The sequence below is a fragment of the Lampetra fluviatilis genome, chromosome 44 (assembly GCF_964198595.1).
Source record: "Lampetra fluviatilis chromosome 44, kcLamFluv1.1, whole genome shotgun sequence".
In the NCBI taxonomy this organism is placed as follows: Eukaryota; Metazoa; Chordata; class Hyperoartia; order Petromyzontiformes; family Petromyzontidae; genus Lampetra; species Lampetra fluviatilis.
Genome location: NC_136318.1, coordinates 3,923,643 through 3,944,584, shown reverse-complemented (window position 1 = coordinate 3,944,584; position 20,942 = coordinate 3,923,643). Strand labels below are relative to the sequence as shown.

Below are 20,942 nucleotides of genomic sequence, written 5' to 3'. Positions count from 1 at the left end.
GTGCAGCGTTGTGTGTGTGTGTGTGTAGCGTTGTGTGGGTGTGTGCGGCGTTTGTGTGTGTGTGTGTGGAACGTGTGTGTGTGTGCAGCGTTGTGTGTGTGTGTGTGTGCAGCGTTGTGTGTGTGGGCGTGTGGAACGTTGTGTGTGTGTGTATGCAGCGTTGTGTGTGTGCAGCGTTGTGTGTGTGTGTGCAGCGTTGTGTGTGTGTGTGCAGCGTGGTGTGTGTGTGTGTGGAACGTTGTGCGTGCGTGGCGAGCCCCGGACCTGACGGCGTGTGTGTGGTGCTGCGACGCTTCTTTCGGTGTGCAGTGGCAGCACCATGGTGACCGTGACGGGGACCAACCTGGCGCTCATTCAGGAGCCCAAGATCCGCGTCAAATTCAACGGCTCCGAGAGCATCAGCGTGAGTAGGGGGCCACGCACGCGCACGGGGAGGGCGGGTAGAGCAGAGACACGGGGAGAGCGGAGACACGGGGAGGGTGGAGACACTGCAATAGCAGAGACACGGGGAGGGTGTGTGGACATCCGGGTGGAGTGTGGAGACATGGGGAGAGCAGAGATGCAGAGAGAGTTGAGACGGTAGGAGAATTGAGTGGGGACCGGTCTTGGGCCTCCACGGACATCAGCACAGGTAAGACAAAGATGGCCAAGTGTGGGGTTGGCCACCCACTCTTTTGTGTGCCATATCGCCCTTCATAGGTGCTCGTTAACAACACTTCCCCCACCTCTCTGTTAAAGGTTACGCGGGGTTTCTTTGTCTTCGTGTGAGCTGGTGGCGAGAGTGGGTGCGTGGTGTTTAACCCTACAAACACTCTGACTCTGGTTTAGTTTGCAACCATGGCAAACAGTGCTAAGCCTGCTCTAGGCCGACTCCCCACCTTGATGTGGGCGAGCGTTGCCCCGCCCGCCCACTCCGCCCCCGTGCGCCGTGCGGGCCTTGGTAGGCGTTGACCGTGCGCGCGTGCCTGTGTGAGCAGGCCTGCGAGGTAGTGAACGGAAGCCACATGGTGTGCCGGGCCCCCGGGCTGCCCCTGGGCGCTGGCCCTCTGCTGGCCGACGCCGAGGTGCGGCCCGACGAGTTTGGGTTCGTCCTGGACGCAGTGTCGGCGCTGCTGGCCATCAACAACTCGGCCTTCCTTTACTACCCCAACCCCTCCTTCGAGATGCTCAGCCCCAGCGGCACGCTCGAGATCAAGCCGGGGGCACCCATCATCCTCAAGGTAGAGGCCTCTACTGGCTGCAGGAACTGGGCGGGCTTGCTGTGAGGGGGCCGGGAGTAGGGGGGTAGCAGAGGTCGCAATCGGGTACCCGATACCCGTACCCTACCCGATACCCGGCTACCCGTACCCGGCCGGGTACGGGTACCCGTTTGCGATCCTGGTGCGGCCGGGTACGGGTAGGCCGTGAGTCACTGGTGAGTAACCGTTTGTCACTCATTTCCCAACGTCTTGTCTCTTCTCACAATTCAAGTTCCTAGAATCAACCCACCCGCGCCTGCAACATGGCTTCATCCCAGAGGTCGCAATCGGGTACTCGTACCCTACCCGATACCCGGCGGGGTACGGGTAGCCGGGTATCGGGTAGGGTACGGGTACCCGTTTGCGACCCTGGTGCGACCCTGGTGCGGCCGGGTACGGGTAAGGAATCAAAACCCGTTTGCGACCTCTGGGGGGTAGCTAATGCGGCCCGGTGGTAGTCGCAGATGTTCCCAGTTCAAATTCAGCAGGCCGCCCTGGTGAATACTACGGCGGTGCTCTGTTAACCGAAGTGGACGTTAAAGATCCCATGATGTCATTCGCAAGAGTCGACCGTTGTCTGCCAGTGTCACGGTCCACATTTGGATACTGCCTGCAAAATCTTTCATTTGGAATATACGAGGCGACCATCGCCCCCTGCTGCGAACGCCACTTGGCAGGACCCTCCTATAAATAAATCGTGAGGACTGTCCTGGGCAAACAAGTGGAATCGTAGTAACTGCGATATCTGACGCTCACCCTGCTTGTTGTTGTGAGCATTGTCCTTGAGCTGGGGACCCGTAACGGTCGCAGTTGGCGCAGTCGTCTGAAGTGTCCAAGTGTGTTCTGTGTGACCAGCTGAGGGACACGAGGGAGCAGGGGACAACAGGAGTCGTTTGCCAGAGGGAACTGGGGCATGAGTCTGCTGCCAGCAGGGGGATGATGATCGTTCCGCTATGTGAGGGATCACAACAGAGTGATTTTTTGCCGTGTAATTATTTTTCAAATTTAGTCGACTCTTTGCGGTTTACGTTACGGGATCTGTAATGTCGACCGATCGCAGCGGACGGCGCCGCGTGGTCGTAGTAGGCTTGTCGCGTCGTGCGGTTACAATGTAAAGGCGCAGCCCTGCAACTGTTCGCTCGCGGCACTGCTGGCGGAAGGGTGGGCGGGGGGTAGCAGTGGTGACGGCGGTGTCCGTCCACGTCGCCCATACTGTCACTCGTCCCCAGGGTCGGAACATTGTTCCGCCGGGCGGGAAGCTCAACTACTCGGTGCTGATCGGAGACCACCGGTGCGAGGTGACGGTGTCGGAGACGCAGATCCTGTGCGAGTCGCCCAGCATCACCGGGCGCCACCGCGTGCTGGTACGTGCGTCACACGGGGGTGTCGGGGGGGGGGGTGTGGCACATGCATGTGTGTCTCCGTGTCTGTGCGTGTGTCTCCGTGTCTGTGCGTGTGTGCCTGTGTTCGTACGCGTAGCCATTGCAGAGCTGCAGACCGGTGTAAATGAGTTCACGAGCGATCGGCCCCAACAGTCCCCTGAAGAGCACACAGGGTGGGGACCTGTATGCGGGGCTGTGCGGGGCAGGTGGCTTCACGGGGGATCTGTGTGCGGTGCAAGTGGCTATATGGGAGATCTGTGTGTGCGTGCGGGGAAAGTGGCTAATACGGGAGATCTGTGTGCGTGCGGGGCAGGTGCGCGTGGGAGGGAACGAGCAGTCCCCCGGGATGGTGCACATCTACTCGGACAGCCTGCTGAGCCTGCCCACCATCGTGGGCATCGCGGTGGGGGGCGGCCTCCTCATCTTCATCATCGTCGCCGTGCTCATCGCCTACAAACGCAAGTCCAAGGAGAGCGACCTCACGCTGCGCCGCCTGCAGATGCAGATGGACAACCTGGAGTCGCGCGTCGCGCTCGAGTGCAAGGAGGGTGAGTGGAGCGTGCGGCCACTCGCTCCACGCTCACCGCTCCACGTTTGCCGCTCACCTCTCGTGTGTGCGCGTGTTCGTGTACGTCTGTGTGCGCGCGTGTGTGTGACTGTGATGTGTAATCGTCGTGCGTGCCCGCGGTGTCTGGCGCAGCCTTTGCGGAGCTGCAGACTGACATCAACGAGCTGACCAGCGACCTGGACGGCACGGGCATCCCCTTCCTGGACTACCGCACGTACGCCATGCGCGTGCTCTTCCCCGGCATCGAGGAGCACCCGGTGCTCAAGGAGCTGGAGGTGTGTGTGTCGCATGTGTGTGTGTGTCGCATGTGTGTGTGTGTCGCATGTGTGTGTGTGTCGCATGTGTGTGTGCGCGCGTGTTCACACGTGTGTGAGGAGTGGTAGCGCAGCAGTTGACGTGCTGCGCTACAAATCCGGCGACCCGAGTTCCATTGACGCTCAAGGCCACCTCCAGCGACAATTATCTGAACCGGTCATGGGCCTCCCCTAGGTCAACTCGCCCTCAAATCAGTGGCTGGTGCGGTGTGTAAACATCGCCACCGGGGAGACAAAGGCGGCAGGGCGTGGTGCTGGCTACCCACCCCCATCGTGTGCCATGCCGGCCTTTCCCCCAACAGCCTGTGGAGGCGACGCTGGAGTGCGGAAGGTTGTCTCTGTGCGCGTGTGTCGATTTGAACTTGCGCCTTGCGTTGCGCCGCGCAGGTGCCCGGGAACCGCCAGGAGAGCGTGGAGAAGGGCCTCAAGCAGTTTGGGCAGCTGCTCAACAACAAGGCCTTCCTGCTCACCTTCATCCGCACCCTCGAGTCGCAGCGGAGCTTCTCGATGCGCGACCGCGGCAACGTGGCGTCGCTCATCGCCACGGCGCTGCAGGGCAAGATGGAGTACGCTACCGACGTACTCAAGCAGCTGCTGTCCGACCTCATCGACAAGAACCTGGAGAGCAAGAACCACCCCAAGCTGCTGCTGCGCCGGTCAGCGCGGGGCTGCACACGCACGCGCACGCACGCACGCAGAGGCAAATCTCACCCGTATAGCCTGAACAGGCTGTTGGGGCGAGAGTGCACATTAGCGAGTGGCATCTATGAAGGCACACGAGGGGGTGGGTAGCCAGCACCACGTCCAGCTGCCTTTGTCGGTGATGATGTTTTACACACCCCACCGAGTACTCATTTGAGGCAGAGTCTACCTAGGGGGAGGCCCGCACGCACACGCACTCGCTGTGGTGTGAATGTGGAGAGTGACTCCCTGCCTCGCTCTCTCTGTGCCAGCACGGAGTCCGTAGCTGAGAAGATGCTCACCAACTGGTTCACATTCCTACTGCACAAGTTTCTCAAGGTGAGCGGGGGTGGCATCTCCACTCACCACACGTGCCCCTCACCACCTGACTCACCACACGTGCCCCTCACCACCTGACTCGCCACACGTGCCCCTCACCACCCGACTCAACCCACTCACCACCTTCCCCTCTGTTCTCTCCAAGTCTTCCTGGGTCTATTTGTGTGCCTGCGTGGGTATGTGTGTGTGTGTATGCCCTTGTGCATGTGTGCACGTGTGTGTGCGTGTTTACACATGCGTGCGCGTGTGCGCTTGTGTGTGTGCGTGTTTACACATGCGTGCGCGTATGACCTTGTGCATGTGTGCACGTGTGTGTACGTGTTTACACGTGCGTGCGCATATGCCCTTGTGCGTGTGTGCACGTGTGTGTGTTTACACGTACGTGTGTGTATGCCCTTGCGCGTGTGTGCTTGTGTGTGTGCGTGCAGGAGTGCGCCGGCGAGCCCCTCTTCATGCTCTACTGCGCCATCAAGCAGCAGATGGAGAAGGGGCCGATCGACGCCATCACGGGCGAGGCGCGCTACTCGCTCAGCGAGGACAAGCTCATCCGCCAGCAGATCGACTACCGCACCCTCGTGAGTCCTCCACGGGGTTACTGGCCCTGAGCACCCCAAGCCCCCATACCCCGGGCCCCGTACCCCCGTGCCTCCGTCTCCTGGGACCTCTCTCACCTTGCCCCCCATACCCCGGGCCCTGTACCCCCGTGCCTCCGTCTCCTGGGACCTCTCTCACCTTGCCTCCGTACCCCGGGCCTCATACCCCCGTGCCTGCATCTCCTGGGGCCCGTATCCCCGTGCCTCCGTATCCCCGTGCCCCAGTGCCCTGTGCCCGCTAGCTCCGTGCCCTGAGTCTCCGGGCCCCGTGTTCTCCTACCTCTTCACTCTAGGCTCCGTAACCCAAGCACCCCCGAGCCTTGAGTTGAGTCTCGGTAATTATTCAATTGGGATGACACGTCACCCCCTGCTCTGAAAACTTGGCAGGACCCTCCTGAAAAAGAGTCGTGGGACTCTGCGAAGCTCTCCTGGGTGAACAAGCAGAATGGGGCCGGGCTGTGGTTGATTTGCCGCTTGGCCCAGTTTCTGCTGCTGCTGCTGCTGCTGCTGCTACCGTAGCAACTGAAATTGACGTCAATGCTGCCGTTGTTGTTGTTGTTTGTTGGCGTTGTTGTTGACGTACTTGCCGTTGTTGTCTGCGGTGGCACGGCCGCTGCAGACGCTGAACTGCGTGAACCCGGACAACGAGAATGGGCCCGAGGTGGCGGTGAAGCTGCTCAACTGCGACACGGTGACGCAGGTCAAGGAGAAGCTGCTGGACGCCGTCTACAAGAACGTGCCCTACTCGCTGCGCCCCAAGAGCGTCGACATGGACCTGGGTGGGCACGCACACGTGCAAAGATAAAGATCCCCCGTATAGCCTTAACAGACTGTTGGGGCAAGTGCTGTTAGCGAGCACCTATGAAGGCCGGAACGGCACACGAGGGGGTGGGTGGCCAGCACCATGCCCGACCGCCTTTGTCTCCCTAGTGGCGATGTTTACACACCGCACCAGGTACTCATTTGAGGCTGAGTCGACCTAGGGGAGGCCCGCGACCGGTTCAGATAATTGTCACTGATGTTGGCAGTGAGCGGGAATCGAACCCGTGTCGCCGGGTTCATAGCGCAGCGCGCTAACCGCTACACTGTCGCTCCCCACACAAACAAACACACACACGCACATGTACACACACACGCAGTGTGTGTGTGTACATGTGCGTGTGTGTGTTTGTTTGTGTGGGGAGTCAACGTGTTTGTGTGGGGAGTCAACGTGGGTTTGAGGAATCACTGAGTGAGGTTGACGGGAAGAGTAGCCATGGTAGTAGCTATCACTGAGTGAGGTTGACGGGAGGAGTAGCCATGGTAGTAGCTATGGAAGAGTGACCAGGAGGTGACTTACGCGCGCGGGTCACTGTGCGTGCAGAGTGGAGGCAGGGGCGCATGGCCCGCATCATCCTGCAGGACGAGGACATCACCACCAAGATCGAAAACGACTGGAAGAGACTCAACACGCTCGCCCATTACCAGGTCACCTTGCCACCAGGCCACCTCACCATTAGTTAACCTCACCACCTGGTTACCTCGCTACCAGGTTACCTGACCACCAGGTAATCTCACCACCAGCTAAGCTCCCAGCACGTGGAGCGAGGCACCGAACGGCGTGACCGCGTGTGTGACTGTGTGTGACTGTGTGTGACTGCGCCTGACCGCGTCTGTGACCGTGTGTGACTGCGTGTGTGACTGCGTGTGTGACTGCGTGTGTGACTGTGTGTGACTGTGTGTGTCTGTGTGTGACTGTGTGACTGTGTGTGACTGTGTGTGACTGCGCCTGACCGCGTGTGTGACTGTGTGTGACTGCGTGTGTCACTGCGTGTGTGACTGCGTGTGTGACTGCGTGTGTGACTGCGTGTGTGACTGCGTGTGTGACTGCGTGTGTGACTGCGCCTGACTGCATGTGTGACTGTGTGACTGTGTGTGACTGCGTATGTGACTGCGTGTGTGACTGCGTGTGTGACTGCGTGTGTGACTGCGTATGTGACTGCGTGTGTGACTGTGTGTGACTGCGTGTGTGACTGCGTGTGTGACTGCGTGTGTGACTGTGTGTGACTGCGTGTGTGACTGTGTGTGACTGTGTGTGACTGCGTGTGTGACTGCGCCTGACTGCGTGTGTGACTGCGTGTGTGACTGCGCCTGACTGCGTGTGTGACTGTGTGTGTGACTGCGCCTGACTGCGTGTGTGACTGTGTGTGACTGTGTGTGACTGTGTGTGACTGTGCGTTTGACGCGGCTGTGCAGGTCGCCGACGGCTCCATTGTGGCGCTGGTTCCCAAGCAAACGTCGTACATCGCCAACCCCACGGTGCTGCCGCGCCCCTCCGTGAGCCGATACGGTGCGTGCCACAACGCCAGCGTGAACCATCAACCCCAACCAACAACCCCCAACCGCAACCCCCGATTAGCACGGTTGGCTACGTACGGTGCGAAAGACGTTCAACACACATATATACATACAACCCGTACCACCAACCACAACCCATACCATTAACCCCCAGCCACTACCCTTACCACAAACCCACAACCACAACATCAACCTGTACCACCAACCCCCAATCGCAACCCCAACCCATACCCCCAACCGCAACCCTAATCCGTATCACCAACCACAACATCAACCCATACCACCAACCACACCACCAACCCCCAATCACTACCCAAACCCATACCACCAACCCCCAATCGCTACCCAAACCCATACCACCAACCCCCAACCGCAACCCTGACCCATAGCACCAACCACAACACCAACACATACCACCAACCACAACACCAACCCATAGCACCAACCACACCACCAACACGTACCACCAACCCCCATCCGCAACCCTAACCCATAGCACCAACCACAACACCAACACATACCACCAATAGCACCAACCACAACACCAACACGTACCACCAACCCCCAACCGCTACCCAAACCCATACCACCAACCACAACACCAACACGTACCACCAACCCCTAACCGCTACCCTAACCCATAGCACCAACCACACCACCAACCCATAGCACCAACCACACCACCAACACGTACCACCAATGGCATGAACCAGTGCTGGTGAACTGCCAGAAGCTTATCGGCAAGGATCCAACTCTGTTTGTTACGGAGAGAAGAAAGGACTTTCCAACCGAGTCGCTAACCTTGTACCCGTGACCCCGTGACCTCCCCCCCCCACCCCTCCTCCCCCTTGCGACAGAGAACATGATCCGGTACGCGGGCAGCCCGGACTCGCTACGCTCGCGCACGCCCATGATCACGCCCGACCTGGAGAGCGGCACCAAGCTGTGGCACCTGGTGAAGAACCACGACCACGCCGACCAGAAGGAGGGCGACCGCGGCAGCAAGATGGTGTCCGAGATCTACCTCACCCGGCTGCTCGCCACCAAGGTGAGGACACACCGCCCCCCCCCCCCTGCCCTGGGATCCATCTCACCTGGTCACTCGCCAGCAAGGTGAGGATACGCACACAGCTCCCCCCTGCCCCGGCATCGATTGTCATCTGGTCGCTCACCACCAAGGTGAGAAAATTAGGACCCACCTGCCCTGGGATCCATCTCACCTGGTCACTCACCACCAAGGTGAAGACACTCACACCGCCCCCCCCTGCCCTGGGATCCATCTCACCTGGTCACTCACCACCAAGGTGAGGACTCGCACACACGGTGCGTGAACGAGTGTTGTACACTGCGGCGTCGTCATGCAAATCGCGTCTCTCGCGATCGCCGGGGAGGAACCACGGACGTGCGGAAAGTCAGCGGCAGCAGCAGTAGCAGCCGAGCGCCCGGTGCTACCAACAGTTGCCCAAGGTCTGCGGTCCTCTCTAGGTTGAGATGTTTTCAGCCAATTATTGAGCATTTACGCACGTGGGAGGAGACCGGAGCACTCGGAGAACACCCATTCGTGCGAGGGCGCAACACTCTATGCCACACTCTATGCCACACTCTGTGCCACACTCTATGTCACACTGTGCCACACCGCCTTCCTCCTGGCAAGCCAGGGCTTTTCCTCGATGTGCACGGCAAGGTAGAGGGTCGCAGCATTAGCGTGATCCACCGAGCCTCACTGCCTGCCTCCACAGTGCTGGATTACAGGCCACGTGCGTAGCCACCACCACCACCACCGCCGCCCAGCTGAATGCGGATGAGTCGTCATTGACAAGAGCCACCCCCCACCACACGTGTCGCACAGCGCTTTACATCTCCCGTCTCATCTCGAACATTTGAACGAGGAACCTCCAGCGGCAGCTGTCACTGTGTGGCACGAGGTGACTCAGCAGCTGGCCAGCAGAGGGCGTTGGTCCGTCGGTAGCGCGCCATGAGCAGATACCCGGCTACCCGTACCCGGCCGGGTACGGGTAGCCGGGTACCCGTTTGCGACCCTGGTGCGGCCGACACGGCCTAACAAATGACACGGCCGCTTGCGTGCGAGCCATGTATGACTCGCCGGCGGGGGGCGCAGGAAGCCGATTGCCGATGCTGCTCACGAGCCAGCCGGCGTGCGAGCGTGGCACTGCTGACGAGCGGGAGTGTGTGCGGCGCTGCAGGGCACGCTGCAGAAGTTTGTGGACGACCTGTTTGAGACGATCTTCAGCACGGCGCACCGCGGCAGCTCGCTGCCCCTCGCCATCAAGTACATGTTCGACTTCCTGGACGAGCAGGCCGACCGGCACACCATCAGCGACCCTGACGTGCGCCACACGTGGAAGAGCAACTGGTGAGCGTGGGTGGGTGAGCGTGGGTGGGTGAGCGTGGGAGGTGTGTGTGTGGGTGTGAGAGTGTTGGTGAGAGGAGTATGTGTTGGGCGAGCGTGGGGGTGAGAGGGTGGGAGCTTGGGGACGAGCGTGGGGTCCCAGTGCGCTCCACCGTTCACACAATCAACGCGAGCTCCACTCGGCCTTCGGCGAGCATCTGGCGCGCTGTGCCAACGCCGGAGAGACAGAGTCGGACGCGGGGGGCGGCCGGGGTTAACGTTGCTCGTACCTTCGTGCGTCTCTTCCTCCTCCTCGCAGCCTGCCGCTGCGCTTCTGGGTGAACGTGATCAAGAACCCGCAGTTCGTGTTCGACATCCACAAGAGCAGCATCACGGACGCGTGCCTCTCCGTCGTCGCGCAGACCTTCATGGACTCGTGCTCCACCTCGGAGCACCGGCTCGGCAAGGACTCGCCCTCCAACAAGCTCCTCTACGCCAAGGACATCCCCAACTACAAGAACTGGGTGGAGAGGTAAGCGCGATAGCGGTCGCGTCGACGGCGGTGCCGGTTATGGTCATGGCGATGGCGATGGCGATGGCGGTGATGGTCATGGCGATGGCGGTGATGGTCATGGCGGTGACGGTGACGGTGTCCGCGCGTCCCAGGTACTACTCGGACATCGGCAAGATGGCCGCGATCAGCGACCAGGACATGAACGCGTACCTGGCGGAGCAGTCGCGCCTCCACGTCACCGACTTCGCCACCATGAGCGCCCTCAACGAGATCTACGCCTACGTCACCAAGTACAGCGACGAGGTGTGCGAAGCGTTCGTGTGTGCGGAGGTGCGAGTGGGCAGTAGTGTAGCGGTTAGCGCTACGCTGCACCACAAACTCGGCGACCCGAGTTCGATTCCCGCTCATGGCCAACACCGGTGACGATTATCTAAACCGGTCCTGGGTTTCCCTTAGGTCGACTCAGCCTCAAATGAGTAGCTGGTGCGATGCCTAAAAATATAGCCACTCGGTAGACAAAGGCAGCCAGGCGTAGTGCTGGCCACCTACTCCCTCGTGTGCCATGCCAGCCTTCATAGGTGCTCGCTAACTATACTTGCCCCAACAGTCTGTTACGGCTATACGGGGGATCTTTGTGTGGAGGTGTGTGTGTGTAAGCGCCCCCACATCTCCCCGTCTCTCCTGCAGATCCTGTGCGCGCTGGAGGGCGAGGATCAGGCCAAGAGGCAGAGGCTGGCCTACAAGCTGGAGCTCGTCATGGCCTGCATGCGGGGCAGCACCTGACCGCCGGTGCCCGTTTCCCCCGCGCGGCCACAACCGAAGAAAACCACCTCCGCCACCTCCTCCACCTCCTCCACCTCCTCCACCTCCCCACACCCGTGTACGATGACCGATGGCACTCCGTGGGGGGTTTTCGTAGGAAACGCTCGTCGCTTGGGGCAAAAAACGCTGGAGGCCGTGTCCGCCGTCGTGGGTGGGGGGGGGGGGGCGGCTGGGGCGGCGCGACCCTCACCTTTTGTAATCCCCGCGTGAAGCCGTTTCTCAATCCTCGCCGCCGCACCTCGATTGTTTACACGTGCATGTGATCGCTAGCAACCCGTGTTCCGCTTGTGCCACCCCCCCACCCTTATCCTCATTCCCCACCTTTGCCCTACCCTCGTGTGGTGCAAAGCATTCTGGGGAAGTCAGGAAGGGCGTGGTGTTGCCGGTGGTGGTGGGGGGGGGGGGCGGCTGCACCCCCCCTCCGTTCGTATAATTTCTTTTTACCGACCCCCGCATGCCCCGCCGCACCGCGCTCTCCCCCTTCTCCCGTCCGCCACGGATCGCGAGCAGCGCCACAAACCGCTGCTTCTGCGCGAGGGGCGAGGGGGGTGCAGCGGGTTGGGGGGGGGTGGTCTTTGCGAACTTTTTCATAGGAGAGACGCTGAGAGTCTTGACAGCTTCAGTCAAAATCAGCAGTGTGAATGGCACCTGCTGCTGCTGCTGTCGTCATCTGCCCATGTTTTGGTTCTTGATGAAGAATTCGGTTCATGATTTCACCGGACGCTACAGGCTCGCTCATTACAGGCGCGCTCGTTCACCTGACACTACAAGCTCGCTCTCTACAGGCGCGCTCGTTCACCTGACGCTACAGGCATGCGCGTTAACCCGACACTACAAGCTCGCTCTCTACAGGCGCGCTCGTTCACCTGACGCTACAGGCATGCGCGTTAACCCGACACTACAAGCTCGCTCTCTACAGGCGCGCTCGTTCACCTGACGCTACAGGCATGCGCGTTAACCCGACACTACAAGCTCGCTCTTTACAGGCGCTCGTTCACCTGACGTTACAGGCATGCGCGTTAACCTGACACTACAAGCTCGCTCTCTACAGGCGCTCGTTTACTTGACACTACAGGCGCGCTTGTTCCCTGACGCTGCAGGCGCGTGCCGAGCGAGTGTGTTTGTGTGGGGATCGCGTCGGGGTGACGAGGCGATTGTCACGCATTTCAAATGCCCTGCGTGCGCTCGCCCGGGAGGAGCAGAGTGAATCTGCGACCGCGGCTTTGCGGCGCGTGACGGCCCCAGGTCGTGAAGGCCCCTGGGGCTGCGTCACTCTTACCTGGACAATCGCCCTGTGGCTCGGACACAACGGGGAGGGAGGTGGTGGTGGTGGGGGGGGGGACACCTTTGGGTGCGTTCCGTGAGCAACGACTTGAATGTGAGCGAGGGGACGCAGGCCGCGGAGATTCTCGTCGCCAGCGGCGAGAGAGGCCCGACTTGGGTTTGAACCGTCTGTGCGCGTTGACGCCGCGAGGCCCCCCCCCCCCTACCCTGGCCTCTCATCGCTGGGTGGCGCTCACGGAAGTGGTGGGAGAGTTCGGGGGGGCGGGCGGGGGGGGGCGGCGTGCGCTGCTGTGACGCCAACCGCGCTCTCGTGCCGACTGGCCACGGAGCTATAGGACCAGAAGCCATTTCTCCCGTTTTCGCGATACCGGGCCGAGTGCGGATGAGCGACCGCGCCCAGGGGGGGGGGGGGTGGGGGGCAGCGGGGTGGGGGGTGGGGGGTGGGGGGGTGGGTGAGCGCTTGAAGGTTTCTTGCGCTGGGGGGGGGGTGGGTGGGTTGGGGGCCAAGGTACCGAATCTCGATCGCGTCACTGCGTTTGGTTTTGCAGCGCGCGACGCCGATCCCCGTGACCCCGTCCCGTGCTCAGAGTCTGCGATTCGAGGAGCTGGAGGCAGGGGTTAGGGGGCCGTGATCGTGGGGAAGGGGGGAGCAGGGGTGGGGGGGGGGTGGACGCGGCCGCCCTGCCTGTAGTCGACAGATTTGCACATGTTCTAGGAGACTTCGTTAGTATTTCTACTTTTGATAGAGTACGCTTTCCGTTTTGACTGCATGATATAGAAACAAACATTTCCATGCGCGACCTTTACGTTGAACGTTTGAAGAAGAACAAGAGGAGGAAGAAGTTGTCATTTTGCAGGATGAGCCGACGATCGGACACGCTGCGGGGGGGGGGGGGGCGGGGAGGGAGGGAGGGGGGGGGGCGGCGTAATAACGATGTGTTGTGCAAACGTCGCGAAGGCCGGTGCGGGACCGGGGGCCGGTGGTGGGGGGCGCGGTAGCACGGGGGGGGGGGGGGGTACGTGAGTTCCGTGCGTGGCTCTGGCGGGGGGGGGGGGCCCTGTCCGCAGCCCCCCCCCTCCCCCCCCACCGGCCTTCGTCCTCGACCCTCGTGAATCATATACAGTAAGTATTTTCATGTGAAGAGGTCCAATCGTGTAGCTCGGTCAATGTCCTTGTGGTTCTAGTGTTACTCACACATCCTCCCACCGGGGGGCCGCGGAGTGCGAGGGACAGCACCGCGCGGGCGGGGGGGGGGGTCGGATGGGCGGGGGTCGGGCGGGTGGGGGGCGGGGAGAGGAGGGGGGGCACCTTCCACCACCCGCCCCCCCCCACCCCGTACCGCCACCTCCCCTCCCACACAGGGTCCACTGCTGCCAAAGCGAACCTGGGTCGCGCCGTGCTTTGCTGCGTGTGTGTGTGCGCGAGCGAGTGTGTGTGACTGTGTGAGTAAATGTGCACGAGCGTCGGTGAGTGTGTGCGTTTGTGACGGTGAATGAGTGTGTGTGTGGATGTGAACGAGCGAGTGAGTGTGAGCGTGTCTGAGCAAGTGTGTGTCTTGTGTATCCGCGTGTTTCTCACACCGACACGTTCGTTCATTCGGTCGGCGTGAGAGTCTCAGTGCGTGAATCTGTGAGTGGCAATATGTACGTAAATGTGTAATGACGACTTGACACACTTTTCTTGAGATGGTTTCTTTATTCAGTTGCCACGTGCTCGCACTCGGACAGGCGGAGACCCCCGTGTCTCCCGCGCATCTCCCTTGTATACGGTCCGAGGGCACGCCTCCATTCCCGAACCTTCTCGCTGGTTTCAGACGCTCGCTCTACCGGCAGACTCCACCGTCCTCTTCCGCCGCCTGGCCACGCTCTGATTCTCAATCATTCCCGTAGCCACCAGTCCATTCGTATTGCAAGCTGATTCCCCTGTTATTGCCTCCCGTGGCCACCAGTCCACTCGTATTGCAAGCTGATTCCCCTGTTATTGCCTCCCGTAGCCACCAGTCCACTCGTATTGCAAGCTGATTCCCCTGTTATTGCCTCCCGTGGCCACTAGTCCGCTCACACCGTAGGTTGACTCTACTGTCATTGCAAATGTAAATGTTGCTGTCAGTTTGTGTGAATGTTACTGCGAATGTGTGCAGAAGTGTCATGGTTTGTCCGAGTATATTTATGTAAGTGCATGTGTGTTTGTGAGTGGTTCCCTCTTCGTCAACCATGTTACGTACGCTGATGATCTGGTAATTACTGCTCGCTCAGAGAAGGAGTTGGGGGCGCTGCTGCTGAATCTGGAGCGTGCTACTAAGAAGTGGGGCCTTACCATCAGCCTCACCATAACTAAGCACCCATCTGGGTATTTTGTGTCATCAAACACTCTACCCATTCCTGGGAAGTGTGCTTGTGACCAGCTCTGGTTTGACAGCAGAGGTCGCACTCCGAATCAGTCGGGCGCCATTATCTTTTCCATTGGCTGCGTAACACTGTGGAAGCTACCTGGTCTGTTGCTCCACATGAAACTTCGGATCTTCTCGGCCACAGTCAATGCCGTCCCTTCTCTTTGCTTGGAAAACGTGGACCCCCCCCTTAGTGGAACATCTACATCGGTTAGAAACATTCAGACTGGCCTGCCCACGATCCATCCTGGTTTTAACCAGCCTGAATTGTGTGGGGAGCTTACAGATTATTGAAAGATCTGGACACAGTCCGGCAGGCAAGGCTGTGTTGGCTGAATCATGTTGCCTGCATGCCCAAGCCACCGCATGCCAAACCATGGTTTGTTTGGCCGGATAGAGGGGGCTAAACGGGCACGCACGGGCTAGAGAAGCGATGGAGTGATGTGGTACTGGATGACATAGAGCGGAGTGGACTTACCGATGACTGGTACCAGCCGTGTCAAGATCGGCCTCTATGAAGGAGGCTCGTGAAGGATGCTACTGGGCAGTTAAGAGGCATTCTCCCTCCAACAATAGCGGACGGCAGAGGAGCATCGCTCATAACAATGAGCAGACCACTGGGCAGCTAAAACACAAAGTCGGCACAGTAGGGGGCACAGGTGGTGAATCTGCTCGTCATCTCGGTCAACCCATGGCACCTAGGTCTGTTCTCGGACCTGCCAGCGAGCCTTCAACACTTCACGTGGCCTCACGGTGCACCTGGCCTGGCACATGCGCTGTGGCGAATGACGGCCGTTGTATCCAAGCCTTTTAGTGTGCATGACTGACCGAGTGTGTATGTGATGCGTGTGTGACTATTTGAGATCATATTAGTATGTGTGTGCGTGTGTCTGTACACGAGTGTGCGCGCGTGCATGTCCCAGTATATCCATGCGTGCGCTTGTCAACGTATGTACGGCTGCATGCGAACGAGCGAGTTGTGTGTGTGTGTGCGCGCGCACGCGTTAGGCCAGTGTGCCCGTGCGAACGCGTGCGTGTTGTGCGCGCGCTGTCCCGCGCTCCGCCGGTCGCTCCCGTGGCGTTGCTCTGTGGTGGCTGGGGGGGGAGCGGTTGCTACGTGCGACGCGGTTGCTACGTGCGACGCGGTTGCTCCGGACTTGGGTCCCCGCGTTCCCCCCCCCGCTCGCCGCTCCGCGCGGAGGAATCCGCGGAGCCCGGTCCCGCGGTCCGTCCCGGTACTTGAACGACTGTAAATATATGCACTCCTATTTTAAACATCAGAACGAATTTTACTACTTGTACATAAACGATTTTTCAGCAAAAGGTTTACTTAATAAAGTGTGTCATCACCTGCCGAGCGACGTGTCGTGGTGGAGCCGAGTAATTGGTGGGGGTCTCTGTGGATACCAGGGTTGAGTCGTCACCATGGAGACTGGATTGGGGTCACCGTGGAGACCCTGGGTGGGGTCACCGTGGAGACCCTGGATGGGGTCACCGTGGGGGCCATGGATGGGGTCACCGTGGGGGACATGGATGGGGTCACCTTGGGGGACATGGATGGGGTCACCGTGGGGGACATGGATGGGGTCACCGTGGGGGCCCTGGATGGGGTCACCGTGGGGGCCCTGGATGGGGTCACCGTGGAGGCCCTGGATGGGGTCACCGTGGGGGCCCTGGATGGGGTCACCGTGGGGGCCATGGATGGGGTCATCGTGGAGACCCTGGGTGGGGTCACTGTGGAGGCCCTGGGTGGGGTCACCCTGGTGGCCCTGGATGGGGTCACCGTGGGGGCCATGGATGGGGTCACCGTGGGGGCCCTGGGTGGGGTCACCCTGGTGGCCCTGGATGGGGTCACCGTGGGGGCCATGGATGGGGTCACCGTGGAGGCCCTGGGTGGGGTCACCCTGGTGGCCCTGGATGGGGTCACCGTGGGGGCCATGGATGGGGTCACCGTGGGGGCCATTGTGAATTGTCTGAAATCACGTTTGCCGTGGGCTTGATTTGTGGGAGCCAGGAAGGCGGCGGTACAAGTGACGTGCATCCCCCCCCACTCCCACCACGGGGGGACGCTCGCGGGGAGATGTTAGTGTGCATCCCGGGACGAATAGGATCACTGATATTAGAAACGACAATTCGCGTTACGGCTGATGGCAAATTTACATCCCCGGCTGTAAATCCATAACTTCCACCGATAGATGGCGCCTAGTGCTTTGTCTAAGACTACACTAGACACACTTAAGACTAGCCAAGGAGTTCAAGTCCTCTGGGGAATTGAGATTCCCCCCCCCTCTCCACGATTCATGGTCTCGGTGCTTTGTGGATTGGGCTCCTAGCGAGAGTTGGGACACTCCACACCTGCGGAAGGGAATGCGGCTGGGCTCACGCTCTCGCGGGCCCCATCACACTCAGGGGTGTGGGTGGGGGGGGGGTCCCCAAGTCCCCGTTCAGTCAGAATAACTCGGCGGACGGTGACGTCTCGCCTCGCTCGCCCTCTTCAAGATCCTAGAGGCACTCCTCGTCCCCCACATCTCACTCGACCACTCCACCCACCCCCCGCGCACTCTCCCAACCTCTCCCCTTCCATCTCGCCCGACGCGCCCTCGCCCCACGTCCGACTCGCACAGACCCATGCATTTCGATGATAACGCGCAGACTCGCGTAAATGACACACAACAACAACAACAACCGCCATTCGCCACTAAGTGGCGGTGACGTCACCACGACGCTTGTGCCAGGCCATGTGCACCTTGAGGCCACGTGAAGTGTCGAACGCCCACTGGCAGGAGGTCACGGGGCAGACCCAGCAGGTGCCACGGGTCGACTGACTGAGATGACCGAGATGACTGGCTGATGCACCAACTGTGCCCCCTACTGTGCCAACTTGCTGTGCTTTAGCCACCCGGTGCTCCGCTCGTTGTTGTTAGCGTCGCACACACTGGCACAGACACCGGACGGTGCCTCCGCTGTCGAGTGATTGCACTCTGCCTCTGTGCGGCGGCGCGAGATGTGGCCGCACCCCCACGATGAACGAGTCCACATGTTTAAAAGCTCCGATTTCTCTTCGGTCGTCTCCGCTATTCACTTGCTCGCTGTACTTTATTCCACGCTGCGGCTTGTGTCATTCTGCCAACCCCCGGGTCGCTCGCTACTGCCCGTCAGACTGCGCTCTGCTCGCCCTCTCGAGTTCTCACAACCACGTGACCCTTGAGCAGTGCAGATGCGGCCCCGAGTGATGGACACCGTGGCCCCAGTGATGGACACCGTGGCCCCAGTGATGGACATCGTGGCCCCAGTGATGGACACCGTGGCCCCAGTGATGGACATCGTGGCCCCAGTGATGGACACCGTGGCCCCAGTGATGGACATCGTGGCCCCAGTGATGGACATGGTGGCCCCAGTGATGGACATCGTGGCCCCAGTGACGGACACCGTGGCCCCAGTGATGGACATCGTGGCCCCAGTGATGGACATCGTGGCCCCGGTGATGGACATCGTGGCCCCAGTGATGGACATCGTGGCCCCAGTGATGGACATCGTGGCCCCAGTGACGGACACCGTGGCCCCAGTGATGGACATCGTGGCCCCAGTGATGGACATCGTGGCCCCAGTGATGGACACCGTGGACCCAGTGATGGACATCGTGGCCTCAGTGATGGACATCGTGGCCCCAGTGATGGACATCGTGGCCCCAGTGATGGACATCGTGGCCCCAGTGACGGACATCGTGGCCCTGGTGATGGACATCGTGGCCCCGGTGATGGACATCGTGGCCCCAGTGATGGACATCGTGGCCCCAGTGATGGACATCGTGGCCCCAGTGATGGACATCGTGGCCCCGGTGATGGACATCGTGGCCCCGGTGATGGACATCGTGGCCCCAGTGAAGGACATCGTGGCCCCAGTGATGGACATCGTGGCCCCAGTGATGGACATCGTGACCCCAGTGATGGACACCGTGGCCCCAGTGATGGACACCGTGGCCCCGAGTGAATGGAGGGAGGAGGGGGGCTGAACCACAGTGGGGGTTCATTTCGCGTGGAGGACCCCCACCATGGCGAAGGGGAGTGACGCGACTCCCGTGTGGAGCCACGCGAGTTATGTAACTCCGTGGTGGCCTTTTTTGACGTCGTCTGCAGAAAGCGCGGATAGAGTGGCGGTCGGTCGGTCGGTTGAGGGGGGGGGAGCGGCGGACGTTGCCGCTGATTAATCTCTAATCGCCGAGGCGCCCCGCTGGTAAACACCGGCGACCTGCAAACACCGGGGCGGGGGGGTTATCTGCTCCCGGCGCCGCGCCTCCTGGCCACGTGCCAGCCGGGCCAAGCCCCCTCCGGTCCCCGAGTCTCAGGAGGGGCAGCCGCGGGGTCCGCGTGCTCGCCCCGTGGGGGGGGGGGTTGGGGGTGTGTCCCCCCCCCCCCCACGGGGTCCGCGTGCTCGTCCCGTGGGGGGGGGGTAGGGGGTGTGTGTGTGTGTCCACGGGGTCCGCGTGCTCGCCCCGTGGGGGGGGGGGGGGTAGGGGGTGTGTGTCCCCCCTCTCTCAATCCACGCGCTCATCCTCGATGCTTGCACGTCCCCGTCTCGCTCAGTCACGACTGCTGCTGCTGCAGAGGTTTAGTGTGGAGAGGTCTAGTGTAGAGACATCTAGTGTGGAGAGGTCTAGTGTGGAGACGTCTAGTGTAGAGAGTTCTAGTGTAGAGACGTCTAGCGCAGAGGTTTAGTGTGGAGAGTTCTAGTGTAGAGACGTCTAGTGTAGAGGTTTAGTGTAGAGACATCTAGTGTAGAGACATCTAGTGTAGAGGTGTAGTGTAGAGACATCTAGTGTAGAGGTTTAGTGTAGAGGTTTAGTGTGGACAGGGTCACCAGCAGCATGCGTTTCACGGCGAGGGTGCGTGGTGAGTGGTTGGCCGTCCCGGGCCGCGCCTCGGACTCGGTCTACTCGCTGGGGCTGGAGGCGCTCAAGCGGCACGTGAAGAACAAGCCGGACCACGGCGGCCTGGGGGCCCTGGCAGAGGTTCGCTTCACCGTGAGGAGGTGCCAGGGCCTCGGACTCCTGGACCAAGACGACCTGCTGGAGGACGTGCTGCAGGACAACGACTTCGTGGAGCTGGGTGAGGATGGACGCGGAGGAGGAGGGGGGCAGATGGGGATCGAGGCGAGCAGGGCTGAGATGGAAGAGGGGAGATGTGAGCGTGGAAGGAAGGATTAGGGGATGGGAGCTGATGAAGTGGAGATTTGTATGGGGCGAGAGTACGGGTGACGTTTGGATGGGCGATGTTAAGTGCTGACGAGGAGAGGGCCTGTTTGGGCGAGGTGAGAGTGAGGATGAGGTGAGGGTTTGAAAGAGGGAGATGAGTGGACGAGGTGTAGATTTGGATGAGTTGAGGGAGTGAGGAGGTCTGGGTGAGGGGTGCGAGGGATGCGAGGATGATGAGGTGAGGGTCTGGGTGAGGGATGCGAGGATGATGAGGTGAGGGTCTGGGTGAGGGATGCGAGGGTTGTGAGGATGATGAGGTGTCGGCATGAGGTTGAGGAACCTGGATGATGGAGGGGTGAGTGCTGTCGATGCCGTGTGTATGAGGTGAGGGGTCTGGAGACTGGATGAGGGGAGGTGAGTGCTGGTGAGGTGAGCGACGCGGGTTCGAGCCACTGATGGTGCTGACCACCCCCCCCCCGTGTCCCCCCCCCCCCCCCGTGTCCCCCCCCCCCCGTGTCCCCCCCCCCCGTGTCCCCCCCCCCCCCGTGTCCCCCCCCCCCCGTGTCCCCCCCCCCCCGTGTCCCCCAGCCCTGGAGGGAGACGCCATGTCAGAGGACTTCTACCCCTCGCAGCCCGAGAGACTCCAACCCTGGTGAGTGACCCCCCCCCCATCACCCCCCCAGCCCTGGTGAGTGACCCCCCCCCCCCCCCCTCACCCCCCAGCCCTGGTGAGTGACCCCCCCCCCCCCCTCACCCCCCAGCCCTGGTGAGTGACCCCCCCCCCCCCCCCTCACCCCCCAACCCTGGTGAGTGACCCCCCCCCCATCACCCCCCAGCCCTGGTGAGTGACCCCCCCCCCCCCTCACCCCCCAGCCCCTGGTGAGTGACCCCCCATCACCCCCCAGCCCTGGTGAGTGACCCCCCCCGCACCCCCCAGCC

The 20,942-nt window shown here is 61.0% G+C and overlaps 2 protein-coding genes across 3 annotated transcripts in view; both read left to right on the top strand.

Moving 5' to 3' along the window:
* The window catches only part of PLXNA1 (plexin A1), a 34,054-nt gene extending 21,237 nt beyond the window's left edge, over positions 1–12,817 (top strand). The window contains exons 17-32 of one of the 2 annotated variants that reach the window (XM_078876492.1): positions 310–403; positions 978–1,220; positions 2,468–2,602; positions 2,934–3,168; positions 3,321–3,463; positions 3,890–4,158; positions 4,456–4,522; positions 4,951–5,097; positions 5,735–5,894; positions 6,479–6,582; positions 7,351–7,444; positions 8,310–8,500; positions 9,657–9,826; positions 10,122–10,334; positions 10,469–10,619; positions 11,004–12,817. In XM_078876492.1, the coding sequence (XP_078732618.1) occupies positions 310–403; positions 978–1,220; positions 2,468–2,602; positions 2,934–3,168; positions 3,321–3,463; positions 3,890–4,158; positions 4,456–4,522; positions 4,951–5,097; positions 5,735–5,894; positions 6,479–6,582; positions 7,351–7,444; positions 8,310–8,500; positions 9,657–9,826; positions 10,122–10,334; positions 10,469–10,619; positions 11,004–11,099 (2,512 nt within the window). In that variant the 3' untranslated portion in view covers positions 11,100–12,817. Of the gene's footprint in view, positions 1–309; positions 404–977; positions 1,221–2,467; positions 2,603–2,933; positions 3,169–3,320; positions 3,464–3,889; positions 4,159–4,455; positions 4,523–4,950; positions 5,098–5,734; positions 5,895–6,478; positions 6,583–7,350; positions 7,532–8,309; positions 8,501–9,656; positions 9,827–10,121; positions 10,335–10,468; positions 10,620–11,003 lie in introns of both variants that reach the window. The other variant, XM_078876491.1, reaches the window with a different exon arrangement.
* A 6,516-nt stretch (positions 12,818–19,333) lies between these two features.
* The window catches only part of LOC144947180 (histidine ammonia-lyase-like), a 21,182-nt gene continuing 19,573 nt past the window's right edge, over positions 19,334–20,942 (top strand). The window contains exons 1-2 of the mRNA XM_078876371.1: positions 19,334–19,917; positions 20,592–20,655. Of these exons, the coding sequence (XP_078732497.1) occupies positions 19,677–19,917; positions 20,592–20,655 (305 nt within the window). The 5' untranslated portion in view covers positions 19,334–19,676. The remainder of the gene's footprint in view (positions 19,918–20,591; positions 20,656–20,942) is intronic.